Source organism: Gasterosteus aculeatus, chromosome 13, assembly GCF_964276395.1.
Source record: "Gasterosteus aculeatus chromosome 13, fGasAcu3.hap1.1, whole genome shotgun sequence".
In the NCBI taxonomy this organism is placed as follows: domain Eukaryota; kingdom Metazoa; phylum Chordata; class Actinopteri; order Perciformes; family Gasterosteidae; genus Gasterosteus; species Gasterosteus aculeatus.
In genome coordinates this window covers 10,718,791-10,734,440 of record NC_135701.1, presented here as the reverse complement: position 1 = coordinate 10,734,440, position 15,650 = coordinate 10,718,791, and the positions used below count along the sequence as shown (strand labels likewise).

The 15,650-nt window shown below is 42.4% G+C and overlaps 5 protein-coding genes, 1 long non-coding RNA gene and 1 other non-coding gene across 11 annotated transcripts; 3 read left to right on the top strand and 4 right to left on the bottom strand.

Annotated features, from left to right (window-relative positions):
* Window positions 1–281: 281 nt before the first annotated feature.
* trnak-uuu (transfer RNA lysine (anticodon UUU)) lies at window positions 282–354 on the bottom strand. Its single transcript has one exon. It is a non-coding gene; the product is annotated as a tRNA-Lys (tRNA).
* Window positions 355–414: 60 nt separating this feature from the next.
* On the top strand, window positions 415–3,471 carry LOC120831319 (polyubiquitin). 2 transcript variants are annotated; one of them, XR_013451977.1, is made up of 6 exons: window positions 415–809; window positions 914–964; window positions 1,140–1,309; window positions 1,445–1,548; window positions 1,937–2,611; window positions 2,715–3,471. XR_013451977.1 is itself a non-coding variant. In XM_078086684.1 (2 exons), the coding sequence occupies exon 2, from the start codon at window positions 2,727–2,729 to the stop codon at window positions 3,198–3,200; it is 474 nt and encodes a 157-aa protein (XP_077942810.1). In that variant the 5' UTR covers window positions 1,937–2,611; window positions 2,715–2,726; the 3' UTR covers window positions 3,201–3,471. The 2 variants fall into 2 exon arrangements, 1 of the variants encoding a protein (XP_077942810.1); XM_078086684.1 differs by lacking the exons at window positions 415–809; window positions 914–964; window positions 1,140–1,309; window positions 1,445–1,548.
* Window positions 3,472–6,273: 2,802 nt separating this feature from the next.
* Window positions 6,274–6,812, bottom strand: LOC120831324 (uncharacterized). The gene is made up of 2 exons (XR_005714045.2): window positions 6,674–6,812; window positions 6,274–6,420 (listed from the first exon to the last, which is right to left on the bottom strand). It is a non-coding gene; the product is annotated as an uncharacterized LOC120831324 (long non-coding RNA).
* Window positions 6,813–8,027: 1,215 nt separating this feature from the next.
* isg15 (ISG15 ubiquitin like modifier) lies at window positions 8,028–9,009 on the top strand. The gene is made up of 2 exons (XM_040196703.2): window positions 8,028–8,158; window positions 8,262–9,009. Exon 2 carries the CDS (start codon window positions 8,274–8,276, stop codon window positions 8,745–8,747), a length of 474 nt encoding a protein of 157 aa, XP_040052637.2. The 5' UTR covers window positions 8,028–8,158; window positions 8,262–8,273; the 3' UTR covers window positions 8,748–9,009.
* Window positions 8,822–10,859, bottom strand: pxmp2 (peroxisomal membrane protein 2). The gene is made up of 5 exons (XM_040196701.2): window positions 10,631–10,859; window positions 10,140–10,262; window positions 9,845–10,007; window positions 9,578–9,697; window positions 8,822–9,477 (listed from the first exon to the last, which is right to left on the bottom strand). The coding sequence occupies exons 1-5, from the start codon at window positions 10,738–10,740 to the stop codon at window positions 9,409–9,411; spliced, it is 585 nt and encodes a 194-aa protein (XP_040052635.2). The 5' UTR covers window positions 10,741–10,859; the 3' UTR covers window positions 8,822–9,408.
* Window positions 10,860–11,380: 521 nt separating this feature from the next.
* unga (uracil DNA glycosylase a) lies at window positions 11,381–13,891 on the bottom strand. Its single transcript, XM_040196695.2, has 7 exons — window positions 13,567–13,891; window positions 13,049–13,249; window positions 12,880–12,975; window positions 12,301–12,398; window positions 12,107–12,195; window positions 11,858–12,036; window positions 11,381–11,781 (listed from the first exon to the last, which is right to left on the bottom strand). Exons 1-7 carry the CDS (start codon window positions 13,678–13,680, stop codon window positions 11,641–11,643), a joined length of 918 nt encoding a protein of 305 aa, XP_040052629.2. The 5' UTR covers window positions 13,681–13,891; the 3' UTR covers window positions 11,381–11,640.
* On the top strand, window positions 13,000–15,649 carry alkbh2 (alkB homolog 2, alpha-ketoglutarate dependent dioxygenase). Of its 4 annotated transcripts, none has more exons than XM_078086682.1 (4): window positions 13,000–13,287; window positions 14,381–14,583; window positions 14,660–14,858; window positions 14,938–15,649. In XM_078086682.1, the coding sequence occupies exons 2-4, from the start codon at window positions 14,421–14,423 to the stop codon at window positions 15,245–15,247; spliced, it is 672 nt and encodes a 223-aa protein (XP_077942808.1). In that variant the 5' UTR covers window positions 13,000–13,287; window positions 14,381–14,420; the 3' UTR covers window positions 15,248–15,649. The 4 variants fall into 4 exon arrangements, with proteins under 4 accessions (XP_077942808.1, XP_040052630.2, XP_040052631.2 ...); XM_040196696.2 differs by having other exon boundaries at window positions 13,150–13,287; window positions 14,279–14,583; XM_040196697.2 differs by having other exon boundaries at window positions 13,222–13,462; window positions 14,279–14,583.
* The last annotated feature ends 1 nt before the right edge of the window (window position 15,650 follows it).

The window sequence follows — 15,650 nt, the reverse complement described above, 5'->3', positions numbered from 1 at the left end:
TGTCATTATTGCAGTTTAACATTAATTTGTTTGACAAAGCGTTTAGCTTTTATCGAAAAGAAAGGTATTGCTCGAAGGGGGAGAGAAAATGTGAGAATTGAGACAAACTAAAATAAATGGAGTTAAAATAAAACCCCAATTGATATTATATTATGAACACAAATGTAAATGTGTTTTAGCTACTAAGATTGTTTGTTTGGAGCTTTGAAAGAAGATGATGTATTTTTAGGAAACTGGTATCGCAACCAAAACGTTAGTTGACGGCGATGAAAAATACTGTCCGCCCGAACAGGGACTTGAACCCTGGACCCTCAGATTAAAAGTCTGATGCTCTACCGACTGAGCTATCCGGGCGCTCTGTAGAATTAACCTACAATCTTGTATATAAACATATCACATATACTCTGGGTTTTCAGGAAGCGGAAGCAGTGGAACCTCTCGTCATGCTCATAGCATTTTGTCTCCCACGGGCTAACCACGGCTAGTCGTTAGCTATGTTTATGCTAGTTTAGCCTAGCATTGACTCTCCCGGTGAGTTATTAAAGTCAAACCATTATGACAACATTTTTTTATCAAATTCGGGCGCAACTGGTGACCTATTTTTCGTGAAAATGTCATTGTATAGTCTCGCTGCGAAAAGCTCATGTCGTTGCGTGTCAATAACAATCACTCGTCTTTCATTTAACCTGTTAAAAAACTATGGACATTCAGTAGCAAACGTGGATAACATCCACAAAAGAAACAACTTCCTGCCGAACTACACCACAAACGTAACGCGTCTGTTGAGCTCCAAACTGCACCACTCACAGGTAGAATAAAGACCAATGGTTATTATTTCAATGGCAGCCCGTTTGTTCTGTGGTCAATGCAGATAATTGACATGGCTGTCTCGTTACTTTGTTTCCTTTATTAGGTACCAGAGGTTCCTACATGGGAGCAAATACCAGAGGACCAGCTTCCTCCGGTAAGACCCTCATGACTGGTTCAGGGGCGTCGAGACTAAATCACACAATGAATATAAACAAAACATGATGGTAGAGTCTATAATAAAGACCAAAGGTCAAATTATGGGGCATACTTCCAGAGAGTGTTTTCTGATTAGAAATTAGTGGATGTAATAACTTGTTTTAAATTGACAGCCTACCCATATCCCTGCTGATCTGGTGGACAAACTGGAGCGACTGGCCTTGGTGGATTTTCGCACCAAACAGGGCCTGGCCTGTTTGGAGAAGGCTATACGATTTGCAGATCAGCTTCACGTTCTTGACACGTCAGGGGTTGAACCGATGGATTCAGTTCTGGAGGACAGGTATGGTACGGACAGTTAATGTGAAACACTGACGTCTGCATGCAGGCTTTTTTCTCCCAGTTATATCCAAATAGAGTTATATATGTGAAAAGCCGGTGTTACTGATGCGATTATGTTTTGTCCATCCACATTCAGGGCATTGAAACTGAGGGATGATGCCGTAACGGAAGGAGATTGTGCTGAAGAACTGCTTCAGCTCTCCAAAAACACAATTGAAGAATATTTTGTGGCACCACCAGGTAAGGAAACAGTCTGAATACATTTATTTTGAAACAATGGTGTTGATTTCCAGATTAATGAGATGATATATAAATACAACTATAATTTTAAAAAACGAAATTAAGCCTCAGTGCCTGCTTTCTTACGGGCATACACTTACTGTGGTATATATGCACCTCCCAGGAGTAGTTATACTACCATCCTTACTTTATATCTCATCTTTTGTTATTAATATAATACTGCTGTCTGCGCTTATACATGTACTTTATAAGGAGGCATCTACGTATTTTAGCATTTTCAATTCATTCAATAGACTCAAGGTGATATCCTGCCATGACAAAGTTGACTCCTTTCATATGTAAGTGTGAAGATCCTCCATATATGCTTTATATGTTTTTCTCCTCGCAGGAAATATCCCTCTTCCAAAGAGGGAGGAGAGGGCCACCATGCTGAAACAGTCCGAGTTATAAAGTGTATCTTTGGTCTAAACTAAAAACATCTGCATTCATTTAGATTTGTTATTTTTCAATTTCATTTGACTGTTTTGACATTATTGAAAAATCCTGTTTTAGTTTCAGTATCATTTTATTAAAAAGTTTAGTGAGGAGGGAGATAGACTGCAATCGCAGTGCATTGTTTCAATTAGGGATTTACATTATGATCTCAACAGTGTGTCCTATTTTCATTCTAGTATTATTTAACTTGAATAAAAAACAAAAATAATACTTCATTCCTACCGTTCTTTGTTTCTGTTTTGTTTTCCAAACCAAATGTGATATCATATCTGTGTCATGAAATAGATCATGACGTGTCGGCCAGGTATCGGGTGTGACCTGTAAACTCGTCATACACCTCAAGGCTTTCACGTGACGAAAACAATACAACAGCAGAGTCATGTTGGGAGAATAGAAACCGAAAGTTGTAGAGGCATGAAAAGGGAAAACGAATCTTAACTAAAGGGGAGGGTGTCGATCAGCTGAGGCAGACTATATAAACAGAGGAGACAGCTGCTCGAGCACATCGTTGTTTCTCCCTCAACTCGGACTGCAGCTCTCCACAGGAATCTGATAAAGTTTTTACAAGGTAAGAATCTGTCTTTGTCTGCGCTGCGATGAAACACTTTATGTCAAGTGGACTTTCTTTTGAAGTAGATGTATCATATTAATATAAATAAATGATGTTTCAGATCTCTCCCACGATGGATTTAACCATCGTCATGCTGAACGGGACATCCCACAACATGAATGTGGACCACCAGGACACGGTGGGCTCTCTGAAAAAACAAATCCAGCAGAAACTGGGAGTCGCCTACGAGACCCAGAAGCTGGTCTTCACAAACGGCACCAGCACCCACCTCAACGACAACTCGAAGCCCATCAGCCACTACGGCTTGGGCCCCGGGGCCCGGGTGTCCCTGCTGGTGACGCAGCCTGAGACCATCCAGGTGTTCCTCAAAAACGAAAAGGGGAAGTTGAGCACCTATGACATCGGACCCAGCGAGACCGTGGGCTACTTCAAGAGCCGGGTGAAGGCCCGAGAGGGGGTCCCGGAGAACCAGCAGAGGCTCATCCACCAGGGCCGAGAGATGTCACAGGACCAGAGTAAACTGTCCGACTACGGCGTCCAGGCGACGAGCACCATCGACCTGTGTTTCCGCCTGAGAGGAGGTTGAGGACACTTGTGGTTCATTTGTTTCCAGTTCGTTTTCTGAACATTCCTCCATTGGATTTAAATGAAACATTTAACTTTGAATTCCTCTTCTTTATTATTTATTTGTATTTTCTTTTGAAAACCCATTGCATTCCTCAATGCTGTATTCTGTAACATCTCAGGCAGTTGTTTAGGCTTTATTTGTTATTGAGCAGTTCAAATATATTATTCAGACAGCATTATGATTACTGGACACTGTTAAAAACTAATAAAAGTGACTTTCAATTATCAAATTGCACGTCTCCTCACGTTTCCTGTAAGCATATCATTTCATATCACAAAATCAATAAATGTTGAAATAAACAAATACAAAAATATTTAATTCAATAGAGAAATAAATGGTAACAAAGCATATTAGCGTTAGCATACAACAAACCAATGTGAACAAAATGTAGCTATAGATGCAATGATCCGTGTGGGTTGATATTTTAAAAAGAAATGCATCTGACAATAACAGTTTGCTTGCATTAATGGTTAATGTTCCAACAAAGCAACACTTGTTAATGATTTTTATTAATATTGTGAGGTCGGAACCATCAGGTGAGGCATGGATGCACTAAAAAAGACCAACAATAATTCAAAAAATTAATGTTTTGTATTCATTCCAAAAAAAAGTCAATTTAAATCCGACAAAACGTTGCTACAAAAAAATCGACATAAACTCTTTTCTTTTTTTCCATATTCCTCCTCGGTAACGTCGCGCCCCCAACTCCCGTCTCCCGTCCTTTTCTCTTTTTCAACCACCTCCGGGGCAATCGCAACCCAGTCTCACAGCAAAACGTGTAATAGCTACGTTGTGGAACGTGGTATTCTCACACTTCTGGGAAGACAGCGTGAAAATACAACGTTTCGTTTGCAACTAGGTCACGTGACTATCAACTCTCCCTCAACTAAAAAAAGAAAATGACGGAGTGTTGGTCTATTATCTGTGAAAAACACAATATTTTAAGCAAGCATCAGCATTTGTATGCATTTCGATGGCATTTCTAGCGAGAAGTATGCGTTATATTTTCATAATCTTCTATCAGAGAATGTAGAAGACCTTTCGTTTATTAGTTTCTAGTGGCGTAGTTGCAAGGCAATGTAAATGAATGGGCCAAAATAAAAAGTAGCATTGTCACAATTTTGGGAATAAAGCGTGAGAATACCACGTTCCACAACGTAGCTATTACACGTCTTGCTGTGAGACTGGGTTGGGCAGTCAGCATCATTCTCTTCAGCTGGGCAGCCGCCTTGGGCCCGGCTGCTTTGCCCACCATGGGAGTTGTAGTTCTGCTGCAACCACCGGGTGGGAATGTACCTCCCATTGAGGACCAGACCTCTCAGGACATCACCTTTCCCCCTCCACAGTCTTGAGGCTTCAGGGGGACCAGAAATGGCCCACAGGGCCTCCGCATTCCCATGGTTCCGGCCAGCCATGTGAACAACACGAGAGACAAACGCTTGGAGGCTGAGAAACCACCTTGTTACCCGACTGTTGGTTTCCTTATTCCTTGCCATCCACTGCAAAAGCGCACGGTCTGTGATTACTGTGAATTTCCGCCCAATGAGGTGATAGCGAAGGGTTTCGAGGGCCCACTTAACTGCCAGACATTCTTTCCCCAGTGCCGAGTACCTTTTCTCATGAGGCCATCGTTTTTTTCTGCTGCTGTGGAGGACGGGGTGCTCTTCCCCCTGCTGCTCCTGGGAGAGTACCGTCCCCAGCCCTACCTCTGAGGCGTCCGGCTGCACCACAAACTCCTTCTTTAAGACTGGAACACAAGGCTTTCTAGAGGCTCCTGAAGGCCTCCTCTGCCTTCTGCGACCACATCATCATGCGGCGGTTGACTTTTAGCAGTTAGGTCTGTTAGGGAGGCAACAAGATCAGAGAAGTTGGGAACAAAGTGCCTGTTGTAGTTTGCCAGCCCTATAAAATATTTCACTTGTCTCTTTGTAATAAGACGTGGCCAGCCTTGGATGGCCCTCAGTTTGCCCTCTTGCGGTTCGACCAGGCCCCGCCCTATTTTCCACTATACGCTAGCCTACACCTGCTGGGTTTAGCTGTGAGACCTGCTTCGCGAACGGCCTCGAGCACCTTACCTGTGGTAAATGATTTTCCCACTCAGTGCTACGTATTACAGTGTCACCTAAGTGGGCTGCAGCATAATCCTTCCTCGTCTACACGTTACCATTTATTCAATAGACTCAAGGCGATATCCTGCCATGACAAAGTTGACTCTTTTCATGTGTAAATGCGAAGATCCTTAACTACTGTTTGTTTTTCTCATCGCAGGAAATATCCCTCTTCCAAAGAGGGAGGAGAGGGTCATCATGCTGAAACACTCAGTTATGAAGGGTATTTTTGGTCTGAACTAAAACATCTGCATTCATTTAGATTTGTTATTTTTCAGTTTCATTTGACTGTTTTGACAGTATTGATAAATCCTGTTTTGGTTTCAGTATAATTTTTTTTAAAGTTTAGTCAGCAGGGTGATTCACTGCTACAGAATAATTACCAGTTTTGTTTTTAATGACCGGCACCAACAGAACAGACAGCATTGAGTCTGGTAACAAGCCATGAGTCATGAGGCCGGTAAGACAACTGGCAAGAAGAGGACCTGTCCTCGGAGTTGCATATTTAAGATGTTCAGCAGTAATATGGTCTAAACCACTTGCTTTGCCATCAGGCAGCTTATTCATTGCTTGCTACACCTCTTGTGAGTTTGTGTTAAGGCTTTAAACACACACTAAATGGGTTTGGTTCTTCTTCCTTCAGTGTGATAATATTTACCTCTCATATGTTTGTGTCCGCTGTGCGTCGGGCTTAACAACACCCTCGAACTATGACATTACTTGACGATAAAGTGCAGCCTCTCGTACCTTATTGCTTAACTATAATGAAAACAAACAAAATAAAGCCTCCATGCCTGCTTGCTTACAGACATACAATTACTGTACTATATATTGTTGTGGAGTATTTCAATAAACTAGTTCGGGAGAAGAGAATGATTTCTTTTAATGTTAATCTAATAAAAAAACAGGCTTGACGAATGACCAATGTTGCAAACGTCAATTTATTGCTTGCAAGCAGGAGGTCAAATACACAGCGGTCAAAACGTCGAGCTCCTATACACACACACACGGAGGTCATCCTCAGTGGTGGCGGATCCTAAAGACCACATGGGAGATGGCAGATATGAAACCTGCGAACCAAGTAGAGATATGAACCAAGGGTAAGATGGTGTAACAGTTTGTTGGAGCGTCTGTGTGAGAGCAAGTTGACCTCCTTCAGACAAAGCTGCAAACGGAAACCTTGAATCATTCTGCTTTTCTCACGTTACTACAACACAGACAATTACCCCTCTATTAGCATAAAACTATGTTATAACATATTTTACCATTACAATATGTCCCTCTCAGGCATATTCATACTACCATCCTTACTGTATATCTCACCTTTAGTTTATTAAAGCAATGAGAGGCTGCACTTTATCATCCAACAACAGTTCGGGGGCGTTGTTCGGCCCTCGATAAAGATAAAGAACTGCCTCAAGTACCGTGTTGCTTTTATAATACGGTTACCAGCGAAGTTATAAATAGTAAGTAAAAAGCTTCCTTTCAGCACAAAATAGCAGTAGCCACCAAACGTTGTGTATCTCATTTCAGTAGTCTGGAGAGAAAATAGTCCCCGTGGGTGCGTGTAAACAGCATCGAGTCCCGCAGCATCTCATTCCTCCACATCGCTCATCACGTCCACCTTAATTTTCCGGTTGCGAAAGCTCGCATTGCTCGAAACCGATCATTTGTGAGATTTCCGGTTTTTTTCCGGCGATTTGCCACCGAGCTAAAAGCTAAAATGTAAACTAACGGTCGCGCAAAATCTAACCTGCTACTTTGAGTGCGCAGTGATACGGAACGCTCGGGTCAATGTGAACACATACTGAGCATTTACTCGCTCTCAACCAATCAGAACGCTGGATTTCATCTACCCGCATTATAATAATGTGTATACTGCTGTCTGCGCTTAAACATGTACTTTGTGATGAGGCATCTACATATTTTAGCATTTTCTCATCAAAAAAAGGCAATTTATTCCATAAACTCAAGAAGATATCCTCCAATAACAAAGTTGACTCTTTTTATATGTAAATGCGAAGATCCTTAAATAGTGTTTAAGGAGAGGGCCATTTTATTACCTGTGCACTGTTGTCTTGTCTGTCTACTGTCGCGCACTAACCGCCAAGACAAATTCCTTGTATGTTTGACATGTTTTGGCTAATAAATGTTTCCTGATTCCTGATTCCTGATGCTGAAACACTCAAGAGTTATAAAGTGTATTTTTGGTCTAAACTAAAAACCTCTGCATTCATTTAGATTTGTTATTTCTCAGTTTCATTTGACTGTTTTGACAGTATTGATAAGACCTTTAGTTTCAGTATATTTAAAAAAAAATGTTTAGTCAGTAGGGTGATTCACTGCAATGGCAGTACATTGTTTAAATGAGGGATTTACATTATGATCTCAACAGTGTGTCCTATTTTCATTCTAGTATTATTTAACTTGAATAAAAAACAAAATAATGCTCCATTCCTACCGTTCTCTGTTTCTGTTTTGTTTTCCAAACAAAATGTGATATCAGATCTGTGTCATAAAATACATCATGACATGTGGGCCAGGTATCGGGTGTGACCTGTAAACTCGTAATATACCTCAAGGCTTTCACGTGACGAAAACAATACAACAGCAGAGTCATGTTGGGAGAATAGAAACCGAAAGTTGTAGAGGCATGAAAAGGGAAAACGAATCTTAACTAAAGGGGAGGGTGTCGATCAGCTGAGGCAGACTATATAAACAGAGGAGACAGCTGCTCGAGCACATTGGTTGTTTCTCCCTCAACTCGGACTGCAGCTCTCCACAGGAATCTGATAAAGTTTTTACAAGGTAAGAATCTGTCTTTGTCTGCGCTGCGATGAAACACTTTATGTCGAGTGGACTTTCTTTTGAACTAAATGTATCATATTAATATAAATAAATTATGTTTCAGATCTCTTCCACGATGGATTTAACCATCGTCATGCTGAACGGGACATCCCACAACATGCGTGTGGACAACCAGGACACGGTGGGCTCTCTGAAAAGACAGATCCAGCAGAAACTGGGAGTCGCCTACGAGACCCAGAAGCTGGTCTTCACAAACGGCACCAGCACCCACCTCAACGACGACTCGAAGCCCATCAGCCACTACGGCTTGGGCCCCGGGGCCCGGGTGTCCCTGCTGGTGACGCAGCCTGAGACCATCCAGGTGTTCCTCAAAAACGAAAAGGGGAAGTTGAGCACCTATGACATCGGACCCAGCGAGACCGTGGGCTACTTCAAGAGCCGGGTGAAGGCCCGAGAGGGGGTCCCGGAGAACCAGCAGAGGCTCATCCACCAGGGCCGAGAGATGTCACAGGACCAGAGTAAACTGTCCGACTACGGCGTCCAGGCGACGAGCACCATCGACCTGTGTTTCCGCCTGAGAGGAGGTTGAGGACACTTGTGGTTCATTTGTTTCTAGTTCGTTTTCTGAACATTCCTCCATTGGATTTAAATGAAACATTTAACTTTGAATTCCTCTTCTTTATTATTTATTTGTATTTTCCTCAATGTAGGCTGCTGTATTCTGTAACATCTCAGGCAGTTGTTTAGGTTTTATTTGTTATTTGGCAGTTTAATTATATTATACACACAACACAGTTCTATGATTACTGGACACTGTTAAAAACTAATAAAACTGACTTTCAAATGTCAAATTGCACGTCTCCTCACATTTCCTGCCTATCATTTCCTCTGCTCGGGGGTGGAGCTGTACTCTGTACAGAACAAAACCAGAAGGAACCAGAAAAGGCACACATTTTTTTAAATGCACATTATTTCAGTTATTAAGAAACTTTCTCAATCATATAATTAAATGTTTAAATTACGTATCCTGAGAATGTGTTAGGGCTCTTTAAAAAATAAATGTATTATGGTATGTCATTACAAAAATAATTATTTTATGATAGCTTAAACTACAATTAAATAAGTCTACTGTATTTGAGAATTATTGTCCATTACATACACAGTAGTACAGTAAACAGCCAAATGCTGAAGCCACAGTGAAGACGTTGTTTTCTCCAGATTAGTTTTCAGTGAAGAGATCTAGGGGAGGTTCATTTCCTCACTGACGCAAGGTAGGCGTACCAAAACAAGGCCACCACGTTGGCAAACAGCACTCTGAACTGCAAGCAAAAAGAGGCAGGAAGAGATAGCGTTAATCATTAAGTAGCACCGCTATGTGACTCAACATTTGGTCAATGACGGGATGCCAGTGAAACGTACCTGAACAGGCACAAAGTTGATGTTGATGAACTGGAAGGGAGTCCACACTTTCCAGTTCATCTTTAAAGCAGTGCAGTAACTTCCTCTCATCTTCTTTTCAAAGTCTTTCCACCCTTTAGCCTGAATATAGATTGGGATGATTATATATTTACAATGATTCTTTTTTTTTTAATGTCCCTCGCAATCACCCCAACTTTATCCCAGTGAATTATCCAACCGTTGGAGTTCAATGAGGTGACAGGCGATGGAGTTTCTTAGATGACCTACCTCCAGGAGGTTCATAACAAAGTAGAAAATGAGCAGAAAGCCGGGGGCGAAAACAAGCCGATCCAGCAGCAGACGCTTTACTATGCAGAGCGGGTCAGTGCTGGGCACCCACACCTCCATCAGCTGGTAAAAGAAATGGCTTACGGGTCCCGTAATGACCAACCTGCAATAGACAGCAAGGAATAGTGTAACTATAGATTATTTGTATTGTATGCATTTTTACAAGGTTCTACACTCAAGTCTTTCTTTTTGTACATGAGCCATGGCTGGATGTCAACCCTGTATTTATTCTCACCCATAAATGGCGTAGCGCGCAGCTCCAGCAGGGTCAATCTGACTGACCAGAGCTCCATTGTCGGCCTTTTTTCTGGCCTCTAAAATCTGAGACAGGAGATTTCCTAAAGCTGTCAGGATGCCACTGAAAGTATCAAGGACACACGAAGTACACAACTATCAATATGCATCGGGTACATTGACAGTGAGGTACTCCAATCGCATCAAATATGTGTCAAAAGCTCGTTAGGGGAGGTTTCATGGGCATGATGCTGATTGGCTGCCACAGAGCTGCAGCCTGTGGTCAAGACAAACAAAGTGACAACAACAGAGAAAGAACTGATAACAAATCAGTTACCGTGCATGAAACAGTAAGTAATAAACTGCACGTTTACTGTGCTTTAGTAGATTAGAACATTCATGACCGTCAAAGGGAAGAAAACAAAACAAAACAAGCACCAGTCTGCACAACAACTGACCGCTTGCAGTCGGTGAACAAGCGAAGCTACAGACCTCGTCACAGACTTAGTGAGGATGGGGTATTTCTTCAGAAGAACCAGATATTGTTGTAGTAAACGGATCTGAATGGACGCATTCCGCATCGGCAGGCTTTCCACAGGCATTATGAGATGTTTAACTGTACAAACATCACAGCCACGGGACTAGCGGAACGGACAGCAGCGAAGTTTCTTTGAGAAAAAAAGGGGCTGCCTCTTCCTGCCATCGGCATCGCGTCACGGACGAAGCCACGCCCCTTCCTCTTCTTTAATGACAGCTGGGTCAAATATTTTAAGAAGAATCATTTAGTTAACATAAGATCTTGTGGGTATATTAATTCATGAAAGTGCTCCTTAACCAATATTCTGGTTTCTGGAAAGTAAATAGGATCCAGTGGCCGTGGTTGTGAAACAAAATGTAATGTCACTATATTGCATTAGAATTAAGTAAATTCAAATTATGCAAAAGCTAACTATCAAAATAACAGGTGTAGTAGAACAAGAACAATCCGATAGACATATGTCATGATTTTGGTGGTGCTACCATCCATACATACTACCAACGTCTTTGCTTAAAAAGCCTTATGCATTTAAATACGTCGTTTTTTTACAATAACTGATGCCTTTTTTGCCTCAAATCCACACAAAAGGACAAAGGGATCCTGAAACTGCAGTAGAACCTGGAAACAAACAACGATACGAGAGAAAGGGAGACGATGTTAGATTAGGATTCACTGAGCAAATTTAGAGACAATATAAAACAACCTTTTGGAACCGCTTTATTAGAACCATTTTTACAATAAACAGTAAAAACAAAAAACAGAACAAAAAAATATTTACAATGAAACCGTTTGAAATAAAAGGCATTTATGAAATATTCAGTGTGTGGCAAAAGACATAGCAGCTTAAACGGCTGATAGGAACTGTAATAAAGAAATCTTTGCACATAGGAAACTGTAAAAGCTTATAAGTGTGTTTTGGTTGTAGGTCACCAACGAACATGTAGGAAAAATCTAAAATAAAATCTTAAAGTTCCTTCCAGTCTACTGGAGACTTTCCGGATTTCTTCAGCAGCTCGTTGGCCTTTGAGAAATGCTTGCACCCCAAAAATCCCCTATGACAAGACAAGGGAGAAGGATGCACAGTCTGCAGGATGTGGTGGCGCTTCTACAAAACAGAGAACACAGACACTTAGATGCAAGAAGGTTATACGAGGTCAACGTTTAAAACAAAGCACACCCACCCTGTTAATAGCAGCTCCTTTCTTCTGCGCATATGCCCCCCAAAGCATGAAGACCAGGCCTTCCAGGTTGTTGCTGAGCCACTGCACCACAGCGTCAGTGAAGGTCTCCCAGCCTTTGTCTTTGTGCGAGTTGGCCTGATGCGCTCGGACAGTTAACACAGCGTTGAGCAGCAACACACCTGTTGGGCGAGGTGACAGGTAAACACCGGTGACCTTTGTTGATGTGCAGACTTTTCTTCTGTTAAATACCTTGTCTGGACCATCCAGTCAGATCTCCATGTCCAGGGTGCTGAAAGCCTTCAATGTCCGACACCAGTTCTTTGTACATGTTCTCCAGACTAGATTGAAAAGCATCACGGGTGTGGTGAATATTTAAAGCTCGGCACATTATCCCAATTCAAGTTTGACGAGCTCACAGGCACAGGTGTTGAAAAGGTTTTAACCTGGGCGGAGGACGCACTGGTCCTTTGACGCTGAAGCACAACCCATGGGCTTGGTTAGGACCATGATATGGATCCTGGCCGAGAATCACCACTTTCACCTGCAATTAAGAGTGATTTGACAAATCGTATGAGTCTCACAGTACAGCCAAATTTGTGGGCACGACTCTTAAATTAGCAGGGGAAGGGGAGGGATATATAGATAGCAAGCAGCTTAACATACAAGCACTCCAAAACTATATATATGTACACACACACACACGCTCGCCTTAGCACATAGAAGGCTCCAAAAGAAGTTTGTCGACATACATCACAAAAGCTGAAGCATGATAAGAGAGGCAAACAGACAAAACAAAAACTTTCGTGTCAAATAGTCTCAAAATAACAGTGTGACAATCTTTAAAAAAAGGCAGTGATTGATTTTTATACCTTTCTGTTTTTTGGCATTTACACATTGTTGTTCACACAATTGTTCTCTTTATTCCATATAGCAGTTTCTAACTTTTGTTACAAATATTCTGAAGTTTGTTCATGAAATGCATTTGACTTGGTCCCTGAATGTGGCCCTGCAGGTAAACTGACCTCTCGGATGTCACACGTCTGAGTCCAGGTGAAGACATTTTCGGCAGGTGGGTAAACCGTGAAGCGTTTCCTCTCTTCGGAAACTAAATCCATCAACTGTGGAAAGATATGAAGCTGTTTAAACTGTTCATATCCCACAGAGACAGCGTGACTACTTTCTCTCGCTCACTTGTTTGAAGTAGGCTTTCCCAAATTCCTCCGACAGCGCCTCTCTCCAGCTCTCTCCAAACCCCGCAGGCGTTTGAGCAAAAGCGAGTTTCTCCAGCGCGGATTTCTTGTTGCGGGCGATCTTGTCCATCTGCTCCCGGGAAAGAGGAGCAGGAGGCGGGCCGGACGGCTCGGACTCCCCCGCTGAGGACTTCAGCTTCTTCTGCAGAATTGAAGCGTTTTCAACAAAGTACACAGCTGGTGAGCAGCGCGCCGCTGGAGGCGAGACTGCCTTTAGAAAATGTCGACAGGGAAGTAGAAACATTTGTCGTTCTGTGGTAATTCGCTGTTCGCACCACTTTTGACAACGACCGAGAACACGTTCACGCGCAGTGCTGTTGAACGCAGCTTGGATCAAAATAGGACCGCGAGTTCTGTGAGTGGCGTTTTAATACTAACTTAATAACGTCAACGGTGTATAACAAAACGGGCTGGACATGTGTGTTATGTTGACTGTAGTCCGGTAGTGGGGACGCTCACCTGGTGTTTGGCATCCTCCTCGACTTCATTTAATTCCTTAGAAATTCTTTTCTTCGAAACAGGGGAGAAAAATGAGTTTATCGTTTTTTGTCCAATCATTTTGTTGAAAAACATGCAGTCGGAACGCTGCTGTAATCTAAATACGTTGAGGAATTAAGGTGTCAGCTAATGTAAGCGCGTATGGGCAGCAGACTCCTCCGAAAACTGTCTCACCGAGTTAAAGTTTTCGCGCCAAAATAAATGACGACACAGAGATATGCTAATGAGCTAAGCGCCGTTCAAGACCAGCTGCTGCCGACTGGAGGTCTGCTATGCTATGCTAAACTAAGCTAAGCTACCTAGCTTACATCTAAGAGCAATATACGTTCTCCCAACTATTTCATGAGAAAGAGATGAAGATATAAAGCTTTGTTTGTATATATTTTACATAGTTTTGAATAGATAGAACGGCTTAAATGTCTATTTAATAACTGTCTTAGGGAAACTGGGGTTTGCATTTTTTTTACATTATAGGGAAAGTGTGGAAATAGTTTACGATTAATAAAACAAATTAAATATTGTCCGTTGCAGCCTTGCCTTTTTATTTGTATTTTAACAGTGTAATAATAATAATTATCCACTCCATTCACTGCAGATTGACACTGAATATCTTTCTTTTTCACATTTATATGCAAAACCAGGGTTAAATTTCAATCTTTTTTGTATCATCCAGGTCTTTAAAAAATCCTAAAATTGAGGTCCCAAGACAGGCACAGGAGACGGTTACTGGAATGGAAAGTTTTCTGAATAGACCTTCTTGCGATAACAATAGCAGATGTCCACAGAAGAGAGTCAAACTGCAGAGTGACGAGGGGATGAAGCCCGGCGAGGTTGATGAGGAAGACGAGTTCTCTCATCCTGTTCCCTGGCAGAAAATCGAGTCGGAGGGACTAGACTGTGACTATGCTCTGCTGCTCTGCAAAGATGAAGCAGACAAGATGTTTAAACAGCTGGAGGAGGAGGTGGTGTATTCAACAGGTACAAAATCAAACTTTTTTTCCTGTATACGTTAGGACCAGAATTGTTGATGGACGGTGGCTGTTTATTGTTCCAGGGGAAGACGCAACGGTCCAGGTGTTTGGAAAGGTGCACAGTATACCAAGAAAGCAGGCCGCATACGGCGATGCAGGTCTGACCTACACTTACTCTGGAGTGACACGTTTAGCCTGCACCTGGACTACAACCTTGGAATACATCAGGGATGTCGTCACGAACACAACCGGACAAACATTTAACTTCGTTCTGGTTAACCGGTGAGAAACAAGTTTTCAGATCAGGGTTTCATGTGTGTCTCCTTGATGATTGTGATCTCCCCCCTCCCCTCCCCTCCAGGTACAAAGATGGGCAGGATCACATGGGTGAGCATCGTGATGATGAGAAGGAGCTGGACCCCTTCTGTCCCATCGCCTCCGTCTCCCTCGGAGCAGCACGAGACTTAATCTTTCGGCACAGAGACGCTCGGGGAAAACGCGCCCACCGACAGATCAAACCCGTGAAGCTGGAGCTTGCGCACGGAAGCTTGCTACTCATGAACTCACCGACCAACACCTTCTGGTACCACAGCCTCCCTGTACGCAAAAAGATCTCCCTGCCTCGCATCAACCTCACCTTCAGACGCATCCTGCTGGAGAGAAAGAAGTGAGCGAGCGTACATTATCACGCGGGTCTTTGGGGCCGGCGTTCAAGAAGCTTTCAGACTGTGGGACCCAAATTCTTGATCGACAGGAGGACAAATCTACCGATTCTCAAAAAATCACTCTTTTACAGAATGCAGACTGACATTGTTCAGACTCAAATGTAAAAAGAATTGCTAACCTAGTAGTGCTCGGCTGTAAATGGTAAACCAAAAGATTATGTCAGCTGGCCCGTCAGCTTCAGGCTCTGGCACTAAGGAGCATTTACCCCTTTCAATGTTTTGTCTAAAATTAAAATATTTATTCATTGTTTGGGTGAAGGACACTTGAAACATTGAGCTTTATCTTAAGCAAATCTGTTATCACATATCAGTCATTTCAAAAGCTACCAAATAAATACTCATTCCCCAG

What these genes read in the sequence shown, in the direction of transcription:
- LOC120831319 (XM_078086684.1), top strand. Translation starts at nt 2,727, where the DNA reads ATGGATTTAACCATCGTCATGCTGAACGGGACATCCCACAACATGAAT.
- isg15 (XM_040196703.2), top strand. Translation starts at nt 8,274, where the DNA reads ATGGATTTAACCATCGTCATGCTGAACGGGACATCCCACAACATGCGT.
- pxmp2 (XM_040196701.2), bottom strand. Translation starts at nt 10,740, where the DNA reads ATGCCTGTGGAAAGCCTGCCGATGCGGAATGCGTCCATTCAGATCCGT. An exon ending in TTGTTATGAACCTCCTGGAG is followed by an intron (nt 9,698 to 9,844) that starts GTAGGTCATCTA and finishes ATCTATATTCAG; the next exon opens with GCTAAAGGGTGGAAAGACTT. An exon ending in TCAACTTTGTGCCTGTTCAG is followed by an intron (nt 9,478 to 9,577) that starts GTACGTTTCACT and finishes TTTTGCTTGCAG; the next exon opens with TTCAGAGTGCTGTTTGCCAA.
- unga (XM_040196695.2), bottom strand. Translation starts at nt 13,680, where the DNA reads ATGTTTTTCAACAAAATGATTGGACAAAAAACGATAAACTCATTTTTC. An exon ending in AGGAGGATGCCAAACACCAG is followed by an intron (nt 13,250 to 13,566) that starts GTGAGCGTCCCC and finishes TCAATTCTGCAG; the next exon opens with AAGAAGCTGAAGTCCTCAGC. An exon ending in GACTGGATGGTCCAGACAAG is followed by an intron (nt 12,037 to 12,106) that starts GTATTTAACAGA and finishes CTCGCCCAACAG; the next exon opens with GTGTGTTGCTGCTCAACGCT.
- alkbh2 (XM_040196696.2), top strand. Translation starts at nt 14,337, where the DNA reads ATGGAAAGTTTTCTGAATAGACCTTCTTGCGATAACAATAGCAGATGT. An exon ending in GGAGGTGGTGTATTCAACAG is followed by an intron (nt 14,584 to 14,659) that starts GTACAAAATCAA and finishes TTATTGTTCCAG; the next exon opens with GGGAAGACGCAACGGTCCAG. An exon ending in AACTTCGTTCTGGTTAACCG is followed by an intron (nt 14,859 to 14,937) that starts GTGAGAAACAAG and finishes CCTCCCCTCCAG; the next exon opens with GTACAAAGATGGGCAGGATC.